Raw genomic sequence first — 18,064 nt, forward strand, 5'->3', positions numbered from 1 at the left:
GACACATCTTGCGAGATTGAGGGCTTTTTGAGTAAATTTACTCAGACAAGGAATTTTAAGATGCACTACATAATACCTTTGGAAATAAATGTTTAGGTATTTGACAGCTGGGTGCAGCTAAAAACCTTCAATTATCGCATTTCTAGTGGATTACAACGACAATCTTGTCACAGTGACCACAATGTAAAGAAATGGTGTCGGGCATAACCCTCCTTTGGCATATTGCCAATACTGAGATTCGTTACTTAATATGTTTGTAATGTTTTGTATATATTCATGTTTTGTATATATGTATGTTATGTATATACTTATGTTATAGAGTGTTCACCGACGAGCTACTGCTTACCTTTTAGAATGATTTAAATAAATAAGGGGAAGTAATTGACCCATGATATCAGGATTTAGCACTGGTCTCATAAAATAATGGTTTGATTCATCCCTACCTGCTGATTATTTGTGTTTATGGGTCAGGGCAGGCTTTAGGGGACAGGGGGGAATATTTCCATGGTGGAACACTATGGAATAAGCCCACAGGTGCCCTCGCTAGGCCCCAGGGACACCCCCACCCAAACCAGAGGGACAGTGGAGGATGAGGGACCCCATCCTAGGTGAGCACGGGTAAGTATTTTATTTTATTTTTTAAAGTGCCATAGGGGGCCCTGAAATGGGCCCCCATACATGGCACAGGGTGCATTGGCCATGCCCAGGGGACCCTGGTACCCTGTGCTGGCCATTGCGGTGGTGGGCATGAATCCTGTCTTTTCTAAGACAGGAGCCATGTGGTATGGATGGTTTTGCATCAGAAAATGACTCTAGGCAGGTTAGAGTCATATTTTGTTTTACTCTAACCTGCCTAGTGTCATTTTTTGGTGCCAAACACCCTTCTTCCATATCAGCAGCCCCACCCAACTAACGTCATTTATTTTTTACACTAGCCTACCCTTTGCTCCGGCTTGCACCATTCCATAAATATGGTGCCTGGCTGGTGCGCCGAAATGGTGCAAGCCGGTGCTAAACTTTTTGGGGCAAAATTGCGTTAGTGCATTTAGCCCCAAATAGTAAAAATCAGGGCCTTTGAGTCACTAGAAATGCCTCACCAGTTGACACTGGTACAGTATATTGATGATCTGGTGATCACATCCAAAACAAAGGAGGAATGCAAGCATGATACGATTAAGGGAAAATGGTCATAAAGTGTCTCCAGCTAAAATGCAGTAGAGGGAATTCAGAAAATATCAAGAGAAAGGGTTCCAGCCATATTGCAGATGAATCCTCCAACCACTCAAAGAGATATTAGGATGTTTTTGGGAATGATGAGCTACTGCCGCCAATGGATCCCAAATTGCTTGGTCATTTCAAAGCCCTTGCAGAAGCTGAATCACAAAGAGGTTACTGATCCTCTAGTGTTAGACCAAGGATGTATGAATGCCTTTGTGGATTTGAGAGAGAGCCTGTGTCGAGCCTCAGCTTTGGGTATGCCTGATTACACAAAACCCTTCATGTTGTTTTGTCATGAGAGTGATGCATGTTCTTTGCCTGTCTTGACACAAACACATGGCGGTGTAAATCGCCCAGTAGCATATTTTGCAGCTACTTTGGACCCAGTTGCAGCAGCATTACCAAGCTGTCTGAGGTCTGTAGAAGCAGTTGAACAGAGCCTCACTCAAAGTGAGAGCATTGTGATGGGGCTCCCATTAACAATCATGGTCCCACACTCCATTGAAGTTTTGCTCACTAGATCCAAAACCCAGTACTGGACCAGTACAAGATTGACAAAATATGAGACAATGATCCTGGGGTCCCCAAATGTATCAATCAAAAGATGTACAGTGCTTGACCCAGCAGCATTGCTTCCAAATGAGAATGCTGAAATTGATAAAATGGATGATATTGAACATGACTGTCTAGAAGTAACTGAATTGTGCACAAAACCAAGGCCCGACATTAGAGATACCTGTTTGGAAGAGAATGATCAAATTGTCTTTGTTGATGGCTCCTGCCTGAGAGAAAACACAAGCGTATTGAGAACAGGGTATACTATATGTACTATCTCTGGTATATTAGAAGTGCCTGTCTTCAAGGAGTATATTCTACACAAGTGGCAGAGTTCGTAGCTCTTACCAGAGCGTACCATGTATCTGTACAACTTAAGGTTACAGACAGTCAAAATGGATTCAGAATAGTCCACGACTTTGGTCAATTGTGGTCACAGAGAGGTTTTCTGACCTCTTCTGGTTCACCAGTGGGAAATGGCGAGATAATTCATGTACTGTTACATGCCATCAAGTTGCCCGAAAAGATTGCTGTGGTAAAATGCAGTGCACACTTCAAATTGCAAGATTTTGTTTCAATGGGAAATGGATATGCGGCTCATGTCACAAGGTTTGCGCATTAAACTGTATATCGTTCAAGGAAAAATAGGAACTGTTATCTGATGACAATGAAATGTACTCAAGTTACGCATTGCACATTGTAGATACTATGGATGAGTTAAAAGCATTACAAGACATTCTGTCCAAAGATGAAAAATGAGAATGGCTCAAAATGAAATGTGTTCAGAGGGAAGATGATGTTTGGGTTTCAGGAGAAGGAAAGGTGGTCTTGCCAAATAGTTTGCTGACTCAAATAGCTAGATATTATCATGGTCAAGCACATGTGGGAAGGGATGCTATGGTCCATACTTTTAAACAGTTTTGGTTCAATCCAAAGGTTACACAGGATGACGAAGCAATTTGCCACAGGTGTGTTGTTTGTCAATAGATGAATGTGGGAAAAGGAACAGTAGTTAATATGGGCCACAATGGAAAATCTGGAGGTCCATTTAGCACAATGCAGATGGATTTCATTGAGATGCCTGTGTGCACAGGATTGCAATATGTGTTGGTGATTGTGTGCATCTTTAGTCATTGGATCGAACCAGTCTCACCTTAGCAAAGCTAGTGCTTAGGGAACTGATACCACGTTTTGGGTTTCCGGTTTCTTTAGAATCAGATAGAGGAAGTCACTTTAACAACGAAGTAATCAAATTGTTATGTTCACCTTTAAACATTGAGCAGACACTGCACTGTAGTTACTACCCTAAAGCCTCGGGACTCGTAGAACAAATGAATGGTACATTGAAATCAAGAATGGCAAAAATGTGTGTGTCCACGAATCTGAAATGGCCTGATGTCAATGAGGAGTGCACCTGACAAGAAAACAGGACTGTCACCTCACAAAGTCCTCATGGGCAGAGCAATGAGGTTGCCGGCAGTCCCTGCAAATGCTCTTGTGAACATTACAGATGATATGGTGTTGGACTACTGCAAAAGCCTGACTGATGTGGTTCGCTCTTTCTCTCATCAGGTGGAAGCTGCCACACTGCAACCGTCTCAAGACCAAGGACACAACCTGAGAGCAGTTGACTAGTTTGTGATCAGAAAGCACGTGAGGAAGTCATGCTTTGAGCCTCGGTGGAAAGGCCCCTACTAGATAGTGTTGATCACCACAACAGCTGCAAAGTGTGCTGGACTTCCAAACTGGATCCACGCCAGCCACACTTGAAAAGTACCCAATCCTTCAGACAGTGAAGAAGAGTTGTTGAGAATACCAACAACGTCCAAACACACTCCAGGGTTGGAGAGAGGAGAAAACGAACTAGAGACTGTACCTGAGCAACCCATATCCAGCATAACCAATCTTGTAAGACACGAAGTGGAAGAGATACAGGAGAGTGACAATGAACCCACCTCAACTGAGGAAATAAGAGAGACTGGTCAGAGGAGGGCTCACTCAGAAACAGACGGTCTTGAAAGTCTAATAGAACAAACGACTGACCCCAGCGAGGAAGGAGTTGAGGCGGATCAGAGCCAAAATGATTTGACTCCTCCGGAACCGGTTATGGGTATGTCAAAAGAAGATTTTGCAAGTCTGACACTAAAAAGAGCATTGACAAGAAGACCATTGAAAGGAGATAAGTGGCCAGAATCACAGCCAAAAGTAAAGAAAACAATTACAGTGACAACAATTGAGGAGGAAGTTGACACCACAAGAAAAGAGGATTTGAGCGAAGGAGAATTAAGTGGAGATTGAAAGGTGAAAAGAAAGAGAGTTGCGAATCGAAGGTACGCAGGTCCTGAATGGGCATATGTAACCACCAGTGAGTGGCAGAAGGAGTTTTTGTTTTTTTTGTTTTGATCGAGATAGTTCAGGTCCATATTTTGGCTCTTGAAGGAAACCAATGAACTGAACTCTTGAGAATTCCTATATCTCTGAAAAAAGAGAAAAAGAGACTGTTGAAAATGAACCGGAAAATACTTTTTTGATAACCTGATTTGACAAGCTGCTAAATCAATTTTTCATGAAAATTACCGATTTGGGTCCTGGAAGAAAAACTGAAAGCTGTAAATAATTACCGAAGGTTTGAAGATTTTTGTTTTTTATTTTTGCTACATAGCTGTAAAATTTGTCTTTGCTTCTACTTTCTGATTCTTTATAGACCATGAATAACCCCAACCAGCAGAGTAGGAAGAATAGGTGCTGTAAGTATATGGGTATTGGTTTGGCCATAGTATGCATGATATTATGTTTGATATTGATTGTAGGTGTGCTTGTTTTTGATAAGAGTGAGGCCAACCATACCTCAGTTTTAGAGACAACTACTGTATTCACAGAAGTAGATAAGTTTAGGATAGATGAAAAATATTTACATGCAGATGACACCCCAGGAGAACTTTCTTCTAATGTTTTCTATCACTTATTGAGTGAGTATGTTGAGACGATGGATGCAAGAGATTGTTATGTTTGCATATGATAGTTTGTTATGATAGTTTTCCCAAAAATGTACCAACTAGAAGACATGAACAAATTACCTGAAATGAATAAATTACATAATGAAAGACAAAAACGAGAACCAGTTTCTGGTACTGCTGGAGACATATTTGAAGCAATAATTACTTCAGTGGGAGTTGTTCTGAATTCTATTAAAATCCTAAAGTTGTCTACTATTGTGGATAACATTCTGACAGATTTTTCGGGAGCCATTTTCCTCGGGATACAGAGATGGCTGCGTTAAGAGCTATGACTCTTCAGAACCGCCTTGCGTTGGACATCCTTTTAGCAAAAGAGGGCGAAGTTTGTAAACTGCTGAGTCTGCAACATTGTTGCTTATCTATACACCAGATAATATTAGATAACTTAAAGGCCTTATAACAATCTAATCAAAGATAAAGCTGATTTAAAGGAACTAATTGAACCAAGTTTATGGGAAAATGTTGGCAAAGAAATTGCTTCTGTGGGGAATTGACTTGGCAACCTGGGAAAAGCGATATTATTGAAAATAATACAAGTGATTCTAATTATTATGATTTGCTTATCTGGAGTATGGGAAATATGTAAATTGTACAATGTACTTAAAATGAAAAGATTGAAAAAGGATCAGAGGAGGGAAGACATTAGAATGGAAAGATTGTTTAGGGAAAATTCAAAGGGGAAAGAATAAATAAAAATGTAAAAGAGACAAAGGGGGTCATTATGACCCTGGCGGAAGGCGGAGAACCGGCAGTAAGACCGGCAAAAGGCTGGCGGTCTTACTTTGTGAAATTATGACCATGGCGGTTACCGCTATGGTCATCTGCCGGTTCTCCGTTCCGCCCACCAGGGCGGAGACGACCGCTGGGCTGGAGACCTGGGTCTCCAGCCTGGCAGCCATCACTATACCGCCGGTGGTATTTGGACCCGGCGTACCGCCGTGGATTTCCAGCGGTTTGAACCGCCATGAAATCCATGGCGGTAGCACTATCAGTGCCAGGGATTCCCTTCCCTGGCACTGAAAGGGGTCTCCCCCACCCCGACTCCCTCCTCTACACCCCCCACCACCCCTGCCACCCCCCAAAGGTGGCAGGGCCCCCTTCCCACCCCGACCCCCAACATCACATCACCCGTACCCACACGCACGCACGCAGGCACCACCTACACACTTACACGCACACATGCCGACATAAATTCCTACATCCACACACACAGTCAGACACGCACACCCACATTCAAACATACAGGCACACATCCATACAGACATACCCCCAGACATAAACGCACTCATTCCCATACACACAACACCCCCGCAAGCATACACACACTCACACACCCCCTCTACATACAGAGACGCACACCCCCATGCACCCACACAATACCCCACCACCCCCCTCCCCTCACGGACGATCGACTTACCTGGTCTGACGTTCCTCCGGGAGGGGGCGGGAGCCATGGGGACAGCTCCGCCGACACCACACCGCCAACAGAACAACGCCATGGCGAATCACAGGACGTGATTCGCTGGGCGGTGTTCTGTTGGCGTGGGGGTGGAGGTTGAGCAACCTCCACTTCCCTGCCTCCCGCCAGTATGGCTGTTGGCGGCTCTCCGTCCGTAAAAGGACAGAGAGCTGCCAACGGTCATAATAGGCCGAGCGGCAAACCGCCACCACTGGCGGTCTTCCGCACGGCGGTCCCTCCGCGGTCTTCAAAAAAGACCGCCGAGGTCAAAATGACCCCCAAAATGTTGAAGAAAGTATATTGAAATAAATAAATATATTTGGAAATTGTAAGTGTGATGACATATTTAGTCATCAGAGGAGGGATTGTGAGTGCTGAGAATTCTACTACTAAATATTTCATGAATTTGCATAAAAAATGAATTAACATAGAAAATAATGTGCAACTCGAAATGTGGCCACTTGAATGGCCGTAATCTGCTATGAAATGTTTAATTAGAAGTATATTAATGTTTATTCAGAGATTATATGAATGTGAAGATGTAGTAATATGTCATACTTATGATTAAATGCTATGTATTTACTTACATTAACTGTTGGCCTTAAGGTAGAGAGGTCTAGGACTTAATAATGCTCTGCTTCATATTAAAAATGCAATGTCAGAATAAAAATGATCTCATGCTTGCTGAACAATAAATATGTATTGTGCTAACTGAAGTTTGACCAAGTCGCCATAGTACCAAAATGTTTTTCTCATGAAGAAATGTGTGTAAACCTGAATGTTCTCAAATTGTTAAAAATGTTAACTCGAAGCGTATGAGAAAGCAATGTTCCCAAGAACTAACAATGGACGTACTGATGGACGGAATGATGTCAAAATTGATTCTTGACGAGTCAGACGATGTGCACAAAAGAAAAGAAGCCAACCATCAACCAGTGAAAGACTGTTTAGTTATATCTTAGATTTGAAAAATATGTTTTATTGGGCAAAATAGCTATCGCACAATTATTTGACCAATGACAACGTGGGATGACTTTAACTTAACTGCACTACATTAAGAGTTTTGGGTCATTCCGGCATTTGTCATCATTCCACTCTCTCCCTCTTAGTAGAGTTTGACTCTACTTGATATTCAATTTTTTCTTGTGCTCCATGCGTGATGCTGGTGCTTATCTTTGCACTTGATGCTTAGAGTTTTAGAGATATTTCCTTCTAATGGTTCGGAGAGCTTAAAGTCCCTGATTCTGAACCGTTACCCCCTTCATGCCCCGATGTTGATGCTAATCGAACTGATGTCCACCTGACGAAGACTAACAGCTTGCTGATCCATAAGGAGAGGTATACTGAATTTGCAAATGTCTTTGTTGTTGGTTTTTCTTTTGTTTCTAGGTACCAACTGATGCTTTTTGATACAGCTATAGACAGACATTTTCAAAATTTATGTTAACTAAATCTTTTGCATGAAGTCCAAACATGCTGATGCTAATTTGAAGTTAGTGAGAGTCTCCTCTACTCAACTAAATTGGTATTTGATGTTCTTCAGTTGTTGAATTCAAATGGACGTTATTTCCATTGCGCAATTACTCTTGCTGTTGATTTGTACTTTGGCTTTAGCAAGATTAGTTATCAATCCATTAGTTAAGTTCAGATTCTTTAGAAGATTTGGTCAACCACTGTTGTTTTTATACATATATCATGTAGTTTTGAGACTAATTTATGTGATACTAGCATTGTTAATCTAGGGAAATAAATTTCTAACTGATATTAAAGGTGTGGTTATTTGTGACCAAATGGGCTATGGTGTGTGAAAATTACTGACTCCAAAGAATCTCTATTGTTTGTTTTGATTATATTTATTTTATGTATGGACTTGGGTTTGAACATCTTAACGGAGTCCAAAGGTCCATCGACCCTTTAACGCATCCCCTTGGCAAATTAACTTTAAGAAACAAACAAGGCCTGACGTGCTAGCACACCTTGCATTTTAACAAATTGACTACCGTCCATGATCTGAGGGAGAAAAGGAGAAAGCGCACTTGGTAATTTTCTTTCTGTATAGTAAAAATGTGTTTTCCCCATGTAGATGCCCCTTCCCTTCTACCCGACCACCCTAATTCTGGGCATGTTCCTGCACATTGCCTCAATGTATCCTGAGTAGATCTTCGATGTGCAGAAAATTGCTAGGCAATCTGAGCATCTGACAGCCAGAGCTTTCAAATTAATATGTTCACTTCACATTACAGACTGATTGGAAAATGGTGTACATTGCCCAAAGTGCTGAATGCTTTATTGACCCTAGATTCTTCCATTGAAATCCTTCTGAGACCTGAGCCTATCGGTTTTCACAGTAGATATCATAACATCTGAATTTTGCTACACCAAGCTTGCTCTGATACATGTTCTGGCCCTTCAAAGTGATCCTATACACTTTAGTTCTCTTTTCCTGGACTTTTCCCACCACACCACACATCTTCAAAATCATCCAGAATATATTGTAAAACTTAGGTTGTGACCCCCTATTTCATGTGAAATGACTCCAGTTTTTTTATGTTGATTGTAATATAGTTAAGATTTAAATAAACTAATATTGGAATCCTGAAATATTGCAGTGGTGCCGCCGTGGACAGTGTGTGAAGTATGGTGATCAAGGGCCTGTCCCAACACATGGGCAGTGGACAGACTGGTCCAGCTGGTCACCTTGTTCAAGAACCTGCGGGGGTGGAGTGTCCCACAAAGAGCGGCAGTGCAATAATCCACGGTAAATATACACCTTTTCACTTCATTTCTTCAAGTGGGTGGTTAGTTAGGGTCCATGATGCTGGTTTGTCTATTGGTGGATGGTAATTTTTGCTTCACTCTGGTGATTAATGTTCCTGCAGGAGAGGGATTGGAGTTTTGCTTAGTGGCTCTTTTGACTCATCATAAAGTAGCACAGAGGGCTAATATGCCTGCTGCAAAGAATGTGTACCAGGCAGATCATAGAACTGTATTTAATCTGGATAGTTCAATGGGATATTACTTTTGTCACAGAAATCCTTTTGCTACCTACAGTTCATAAGCTACCGTCCTAATATTGTACAGTGATCTATGAACTGTCATTCAAGAACAAGGTATAGGTTAGAATGTTATGTTTCTTCCCATTCTTTAATTATATTGATGTTTCTAAAAATGGTTTGTCTGTGTAGAAATACATTCTTACTGGTAACGCCACCCCAACCACTGTGGTTAGACAATACACCCTTAAAATGTACTGCATACTATTCTGGATGTTAGGTGAATCCTTCACGGTGTTATCCTCATTGCTGTATGTAATATTTACCATAGATTGATTTACACATCTCTGATTCATTGTTTCTGTAGAATGTGTCTATGATGTAAACTGTTCTGACACTCAGTAGAAGTAGCGCTATAAAACAAATGAAAGAGATGTGGAAGGGGAGCTATGCAGGGATGGGGGGTACTGTTGATGGTAGTAGCGAGTTAATCTATGTAGAAAAGTGAATTGTTTGGGGGGGTCAAAAACGTTTGTTGCACCGGGCGTCACAAGAGCTAAAGCTGGCCCTGTTAATTCCTAATAGATTACTGTCTTGTTCACTTTTAAATTAACAATTTTGATGTGATTGCTGTTGTCGAGAATTTTATGTGTAATCTCGCAAACCAGTAAACAAACCGCAGTGTCCAAAGAACAGGTCATATCTCAGGTGCCATTCTTGCACTGCCCGGCAATGCAACCCGATTTGTTTTTGTACTGCTTTCGATGTATAAATCTTTCACGGCAAAAAAAGCACATTCACAAGAATCCTCGGAACCCCTGCCTTACTAATATTGATGCAGTAGTATTCCTGCTACAAATGCATCCTGAAGTTGTGCATGTAGGGATATAGCTCTGCGTAGAACAGTTGAACTTCATCACACCATTCTTCTTTACAAAACACCATGATTGCAGTATCTGTTTCTAATTAACTGTGTAACCACTTAGGCATATGGGTCAAGGCATTAGTCAATGGTTGTATGTCAAAATATCAAACACAGAAACATTGCACTACCTAAATATCTGGGCCAAAATATTAAGGACTAAAATATCTAGAAAGTAAAGACATATAGGTAGGTATAAACTAACTATTCTTAACTCTGCATATACGTATTCTAAAAGTATTTATACCATCAAGGTACATATATATGAAAGTAGGTAGATAAACCTATACTCACTTATACATAATGACCTTGTTGACAATTTGGTCCTTAATAAGCTCTCCGCTATATTTTGGTAGGACAATATTTTTGACTTGATATTAATATGGAACATCTTGGTGAAGGGAGTATCCTGAACATCCAATAAGTAGGAGTGCTTATGATACTGTCCACACTTTACCCATTATAGAATCTCTGAAAGGTGGCAAATGGATTTCCTGGTGGTTGTTCATGTCTAGGAATGTATATTGAAAGTTCCAAAGCTGGGAATTGTAGGTGCAGTGTAGGGACAGTGGTATGGGTTTTAATGGAAGTAGTGCTTCATGGAAGAGGCCAAGATAGGAACAATGTCACCTAGAAGTGTGACCCAAGACAACAGATTTTGGATACAATTGTATTTTGTAATTGAGAGAAAAAGGTAATTTTCTCAGGGATCCCTTGCTAGTGAATGTGCCATTGTGTTTAAGAAATGAAAAAGCACTGTAATAGATGTTTTCAAATAAAAATTCAGAATGTTCACTAAGACCATGCATGAAATATTATTAAACATGTTTGCATCTCATTACTACATACTAATGCCATATCAAAGACCTTGTGTCGCTCTTTAGGTATGGGGTGGGTGTTGAATATGTCTTCTACTCTCACTCCATACTAAGAGCATGATTACAACTTTGGCGGAGGGGGTTAATCCATCCCAAATGTGACGGATATTCTGCCCGCTGTATTACGAGTTCCATAGGATATAATGGACTCGTAATACGGCGGGAAGGATATCCGTCACATTCGGGATGGATTAACCCCCTCCATCAAAGTAGTAATCAGGCCCTAAGTATCTTAATGGCAGGTGCTGTACCTAAGTCCTTGGCTTTGAGAACTTGGGTTCCCTAAAGTATAATCTGCTCCTCATAGATATCACTAGTGATCAAATTCTCTTTAAAATGAGTTAATCGTTGTGCTTCACACATTCAAAATATGACAGTAGATACTCTTTATTTTAATGTGTTCATGCACTGCCATGGTCAATTGAGGAAATTCAGTGGAAAATTACAACACTGGGCTTTTAGTTTGAGGAAAGGCAACATTCTAAAATAGGAAGTTAAGCTATATTTAGCTAATTTAAATCCACTGAGACAGGCACTTCCATACACAGATTCAGACTCATTTGTTACAAAATCTAAAACAAGTGAGGTATTAGGAAGAAGCTGTATTTTAGGAGAAACACTGGTAAAGAAACTAGAAGGTGTTCCGCGAACTGCTTACAATTCATCATAAGGCCATCCATGCGGCCATGTCTATTTAATGTCGAAAGGACTATTTGCCACTGTGTTGCACTGCTCAATTTATCTGTAATGCTGTTCTTCTCACAACACCTTTGTTCACAACACTGTAGTCATGCTGCTCTCTGATTAAAGATTGCTTCCTCTACATGGAACATTACAGGTATTAGCTCAGCTGGAAAATGATATGCAATTTACTTTTATCTTAAACGCAGGGGGACACAAATAGTGCTTCTGGAGGAGCCACACATGGCTGACCCAGAGATAGCCCATCTGCTGAGACTATGGCATAGCCACCGTAACTCTACAAACTACTCAACTTACTCCTGCAGCACATTGATGTGGGCATGTGCTGGAGTTCCCTTTCTGCAGTGCACAACTGTCTTGGATGGGGAGGGGAGATTCAGCCTGCTGGAGGGAAATCTTGATGCCAGACCGCTGGTCTTGAGTAGCATATATGCCTCAAACTCAGAATAGGCTACACTCTGAGGTCACTGGTCTGGGGTCATGGCGCAGTGGGTAAATCTTCATTGGATACTTAGTGGGGACTTAAATAGTATTTTAAATACTTCTCTGGACAGTTCATTCCCTCCACTTCCTCAAGCACTCACTGTGCACAATCCAAAATGGCTGGCCCATTGGTTGTACCAATGGTCCCTGGAAAATATCTGTATGCACCTCCAAGAGGGCTTTTGAGTATACTCCTTCTTCTCACCTCCTCACATTCTACATGCACAGATCAAGCCTATTTTCTGTACCATCTCCATAAGCTCACTATTTACACATACTGGGTATGGAGGTAGGATGGTTTCTGACCACAACACTTTGTGAGACTCAAGTGGGTAGCACCATGTCACCACATCCTCACATGAAAGCTGCAGCCCTCCCTTCTGGAGGACAAGGTATTCTGAACCACGATTCTCAAAAACAAAGAAGACTGTTTTGACCATAATCTCAAAACGGCCTATTCCTGGGCCACAGAGTGGGATACGTTCAAAGTCAAAATACATGGGCTTTGTACTGCAAAGGCGGTCAGGGAATGTGGAACACATGGCACAGAGCTACGTACTTGCGAGGAATCCTTGCTCAGGGTGGAGACTTGAGTGTTTGGGAATGATGCACACCAACAGTCTTGTCTACCAAAATGAAGCACTCCAACTTTTTTGAGTGGCTACACGGCCTCAATTGTGCAGCAAACGTGGTGAAAACACACAAGGGAGCAGACAAGTTCACGACCCTCTTTGCATGGTTAATAAAACACGAATCGCCCCACAACCCCATCCTTTCTATTCAACTTACTCAAGATGCATGTGCACATACTGAGGTAGACATACATGAGGCCTTTCAAGACTACTACACGATCCTCTATGCAGCTCTACAGTCTCCGTCACAGGAGACTGCACTAGTCTTAAAGGGCTCTCCTTTGATTCATATATCAGAGACACACAGAGGACCATATTTGCAAGTGGCCTGCACCGTGGATGTGACACTTTTTTCGATGCATCGCTGACGCAGGCTGCTGACCCATAACTACAAGGCCATGCAAAGCCACTTTGCGTGGCTCTACATGGCCTTGTAGATGAGGAGTAAGGCAACACAGCACAAGTCGCTGCGTTGCATTTCTTTGCATCTGGGAGGCATTTTCATTGGTGTTGCGTGGATGTTCCCATGCAACACCCATGGATTTTGATGCATTCCCAGATTTATGAGGTTTTGTAAACCTGGAAATGCGTCAAAAACACTACGCCACCCCAGGGGTGGCACAGAAGTGATGCAACATGGAGAAATATCTTAATTTTTCACAGTTTTTTCCTCTTTCTATGTGTACTGCAAATCAAAAAGGGGTGAAGGAACAGGGGATTCCTAAAGGGGATAATTCAAAGTGATAAAAAAAGTTTTTAAAAAGTACATCAAACTGTAAGGAAGTAATTTAAAAGTAAACAAGGTGAAGGAATAGCATACTTTTTCTGCAACAAAAAGTAGTTTGGCCTGTGGTTTATGGATTTCTATTTTGCAATCTGGTAAATTGGAAATTTTTAATGGTCAGGAAAAGTCTTTTGGCTTCCTTTAAAATAGAACACAACCCCTCGCCAACACTTGCTGGGATGCTTCATCATATGGGTGCACCTCACCTGCAACAGCTCTTAAGTTGTGTGTGATTTTGATGGTACTGTGGAGTGACCTTAATACTCATAGTTTTTATGCTCCATGTTTTTTGTGTTAAAATTGTGGGTAGTTAGCGTAATTATAGGATAATTATTTTTATTCTGGTTCCTTTCTATCACAAGAATAAAAGTTGAGAGTTTATATGCGTTGCATGACCATTACTGCATACAGGCTTTGTCTTAGGCTTTCCTCAGGACCTAATTGCAGCTCTATATATTATTACTTTCTAGCCTGTGACTGTCTGGTTGGGTTATGTGAGAGTGAGAACAGAGACATATGACATGTTGTTTTGCTACTTGTCAGTTGTTACTCTGTACTTCCTGTATGGGATTAGCTAAAACGTCATGAGTCACATCAATGTGTTAAAAACAGAGCAACATTTTTTACTTCACAAGAACTAGTCCCTTATAGGTTTACCTTACCCAGTACACTTACACGCACCTCACACACTATGCAAAGTGTTCTTTCTATGTGCATTTATGAACACTCACTTAACCAATATTGATTTAGTATATCATAGCCAGGTGGTGGTAGGGAAAAGTATTCAGGGGCATATTTAAGAGCCCCTAGCACCACCAGAGCATCACTTTTAGTGACAGTGTGGTGGTGCTATGTCCTGCTCCGTATTTATAAGGTGGCATTAAGACACTTTTTGTGGCTTAACACCACCTTGTAAATACGGCCCCTATACATGCAGTCCTTTGCGTGGAAGGGGCTTGCAATGGATGTTGCTGTTGGCGGGCCACAGCAACACCCATTGCATTTTAACGCTGCCTCAGATTTACGAGATTTTGTAAGTTTGAGGCAGTGCCAAAATCCAATGCCACCCCAGGGGTGGCGTTAGCAAGGCGCAACGAGGAGGAATACTTTTATTCCTCCTCGTTTTTTGCTTTTTCTTTGGGTGCTGCATACTGCAGCACCCATAGAAAGAGCAAAATGCCAGACATGATTGTTTATGTGGGGGAAAGTGTCTCTTCCTGCACACAAACAATCATTTCAAAATGATGCTTTGGCACTTCTGTGGGTGCTGCATTCTGCAGCACCCACAGAAGTGCCAAATCGCTATTAATGACTGTTTATGTGTAGGAAGGGACACCTTCCCACATATAAATAATCAAACTCCTCAATGCAGACATCCTTGCGTGATGGTGCAAGGATGTCAGCGCTGGTGCAGGCAGCTTAATTTAGCTCCAGAGCAAGAGACAACACAGAGGTGCGCCATATTCAAATAAATACAGCGCATCCCTGTGTTGTGAAAATGACAGAGCGCGGCACTGCCAATTTTGGCGCAGCATCGCGCTCCGTCTTTTTCTTTTAAATATGGGCCTCAATGTCGGATAGTTTCCTATTTTGCTGTAGAATGCAGAATGTTTTACAGAATTAGGGCCCATATAAATTAAGGCCTTGCTAATTTCTTTGTGGTGAATTGGTCCAAATAACCTATTATTTGCAGTGCTTCTGCTTAACTTCTTTCCGGTGCTGCGTCTCGCTGACCATTGCTGATAGTGACCCATTTTTATGCAGTGAAGCATCCATGGTGCATATGCAGTCTGCTTGGATGTATGTCTGACTGAATGATGATGCCATGACATCGCCATTTGCATCAGTGTGTGGTATGTCTATGTGGTGATGTACAATTTTCCTATAATTTTCCTGGGAATTGTGGTGATAATTTGGATACTCTTCTATCTCTGAATAAGGTTATCATGGGTGATTGAACTAAAGAACTAATCCCGCAGCTCTGATTTGAAGAAACCTTTCTTAGATAAAGACATCTCATCACAGTTTTTGTAAAACGTTCTTAATGTAACTATGTTCTATGCTGCTATTAGGCTGTAATGACTTTGCTTTACAATTCTGTTTCATGTTACCTGCTTCAAAGGCTATTGATACTTGGACCCATATTTATAAGAAAATGACAGAGCGCTATGCTGCGCCAAAATTTGCAGCAATGCGCTCTGTCATTTTCACAATGCAGGGATGCGCCATATTTAATTGAATACGGCGCACCCCTGTGTTGTCCCCTCGTGCACCATCATGCAAGGATGTCTACGTTGAGTGGTGTGATTGTTTATGTGCAGGAAGGTGTCCCTTCCTGTACATAAACAATCACTTAAGGGGATTTGGCACTTCTGTGTGTGCTGCAAAATGAAGCACACACAGAAGTGCCAAAGCGTTATTTTGAATTGATTGTTTATGTGCAGGGGGGAACACCTTCCCGCATATAAACAATCATATCTGGCATTTTGCTCTTTCTATGCGATAGTAAATGCAAAAAACTAGGAGGAATAAAAGTACTCCTCCTAGTTGCGCCTTGCTAACGCCACCTTTGGGATAGCGTTAAATGTTGCAGCTGCCTCAGGATTACAAAAACTAATAAATCTGAGGCAGCGTCGAAATGCAATGGGTGTTGCTGTGGCACGCCCACAGCAACATCCATTGCATGCCCCTTCCATGCAAAGGGCTGTGTGTGAAGGGGTTGTATTTACAAGGTGGCGTTAAGCCACAAAAAGTGGCTTAACGCCAACTTGTAGATACGGCGCAGGACATAGCACCACCAGTGCATCATGAAAAGTGACGCTCCAGTGCCGCTAGGGGCTCATTAATACACCCCTTATAATCTTCTTCCAGGCATTTGTTTCCTCCGTGTTTAGCTTCACGCTAATGTTTTTTTTCAGTACGAAGTCTTATTGTGTTGACAACCTTTAAAATGAGCTTTGTTCAATATGGTGATTATATAGTGTTATAGCTAAAAGTTGGTTCCAGTTGGTCTTGCAGACTTAACTTTGAGTGTTCTAGTTTTTGGCACTACTTTTTGAAACCTTGCCCTGGGTCAAAAGTTGTTGTATGTACTCCTCCGTGTTAAGATAATGCATCCCAATTGACTTCTTCTTTCAGTCCTCTCTTTTTCGTGGATAATTTATATAACGATTTCTTTTTCAAGCAAAATCTTGGTCATTTTTTAAATTTCCTGTGCTGCTAAAGTGTTCTATTATTTTCCTACTCACGCGTTCTCCATTATGTTTCATCCTAGTGTAAGGGTTACTAGATTGGTGGTGAGTTATGCACACCTGATGCTGATTTTAGGTTCTACAACCTAAATGTAGGTTTTGCTGGTTGTCATCTCTATTTAATATAAATGGTGGGGTCATGTTATTCTGTGGATTACATTTGGTGTAGGATATTTGTTCCCAAGGAGTAAACATTCCCAAGTCAATTTCTTTCTGTTTGCATGTTAAGTCTACACATACTACAAGCGTCAGATTCCTTAATGTGGTTTGTGTGATGTTAAGTTGGATCATTGGTGTGGGGCATATTACTTTATTTTGTACACTAAGACCCCCTTTGAAGGTAAGTGAACACGCTTCAGTGCCTATATTTGAAAGGCGCCTTGTTTGTTGAGTATCCTTTTGCCCTCTTTAGACAGAGTAGGGAAAGTGTTTACGAAAGTTTCTATGGTACTGTTTAATTCTGTATGTGTTTCTGAGAGAGCATTCTGATATTATTTGAGGTGTGATTTCATCTTTCTTAATCTATTTTTCTCTTAAAAGGGTCGGACCTGTTTTTTTTTATTTCACCTGTGGTCTAGAACTATTGGAGGTTGGTTTTGAAAGCCCAGGTCCCCTCATTGGTTAAGAAATGAATTGCAGGAGGCACCTGGAGGCTTCAAGAGAGGGAGAAATGGGGGATGAGAAAGAAGCAGAAAGTAGTGAGAAAGCGATCAGAGAGGAAAGGGAGAGGCAAGAGAAGGAGAGAGCAAGAATGGAAAGAGAGCTGTAGCGTTAGAAGAGGAAGAGAGCGTGGCTGGGACGAGCATTTTTGTCAAGTCTGCTTTTGGTTTCCCAGTCCAGGGCCGTTGGGTAATGTCACTTTGTAAAGACAAAGGCAAAACATTCAGCTTATGGTACTAAGAATGCCAGCTCCTCATGCTATACCAAATTTCCTCGGTCAAATCTCGAAACAGGAGGTGTGTATCACTCCTAATAAATACGTCACCTCGGGGTATCAGTACTTACTGGGTGCTGTAAATACCACCAACTCTCCCAACCACCTCATAATGAGAGCCTGAGAATGTCATACTCTGTATGGAGGGTAAGACAGGAGCTGGTCCTTTTAAACTCGTTCAAAACAGGCTACAAATAACTGTACTGCCTATACATGAATGCATTCATTGTTGATTG

At 41.5% G+C, this 18,064-nt stretch overlaps 1 protein-coding gene across 1 annotated transcript in view; it reads left to right on the forward strand.

The window, feature by feature from the left end:
- Window positions 1–18,064, forward strand: part of ADAMTS16 (ADAM metallopeptidase with thrombospondin type 1 motif 16) — a 757,015-nt gene that overhangs the window by 392,814 nt on the left and 346,137 nt on the right. The window contains exon 12 of the mRNA XM_069219698.1: window positions 8,859–9,007. Coding sequence (XP_069075799.1) covers window positions 8,859–9,007 — 149 coding nt within the window. The remainder of the gene's footprint in view (window positions 1–8,858; window positions 9,008–18,064) is intronic.

Source organism: Pleurodeles waltl, chromosome 2_2 (genome assembly GCF_031143425.1).
Source record: "Pleurodeles waltl isolate 20211129_DDA chromosome 2_2, aPleWal1.hap1.20221129, whole genome shotgun sequence".
Lineage (NCBI taxonomy): Eukaryota > Metazoa > Chordata > Amphibia > Caudata > Salamandridae > Pleurodeles > Pleurodeles waltl.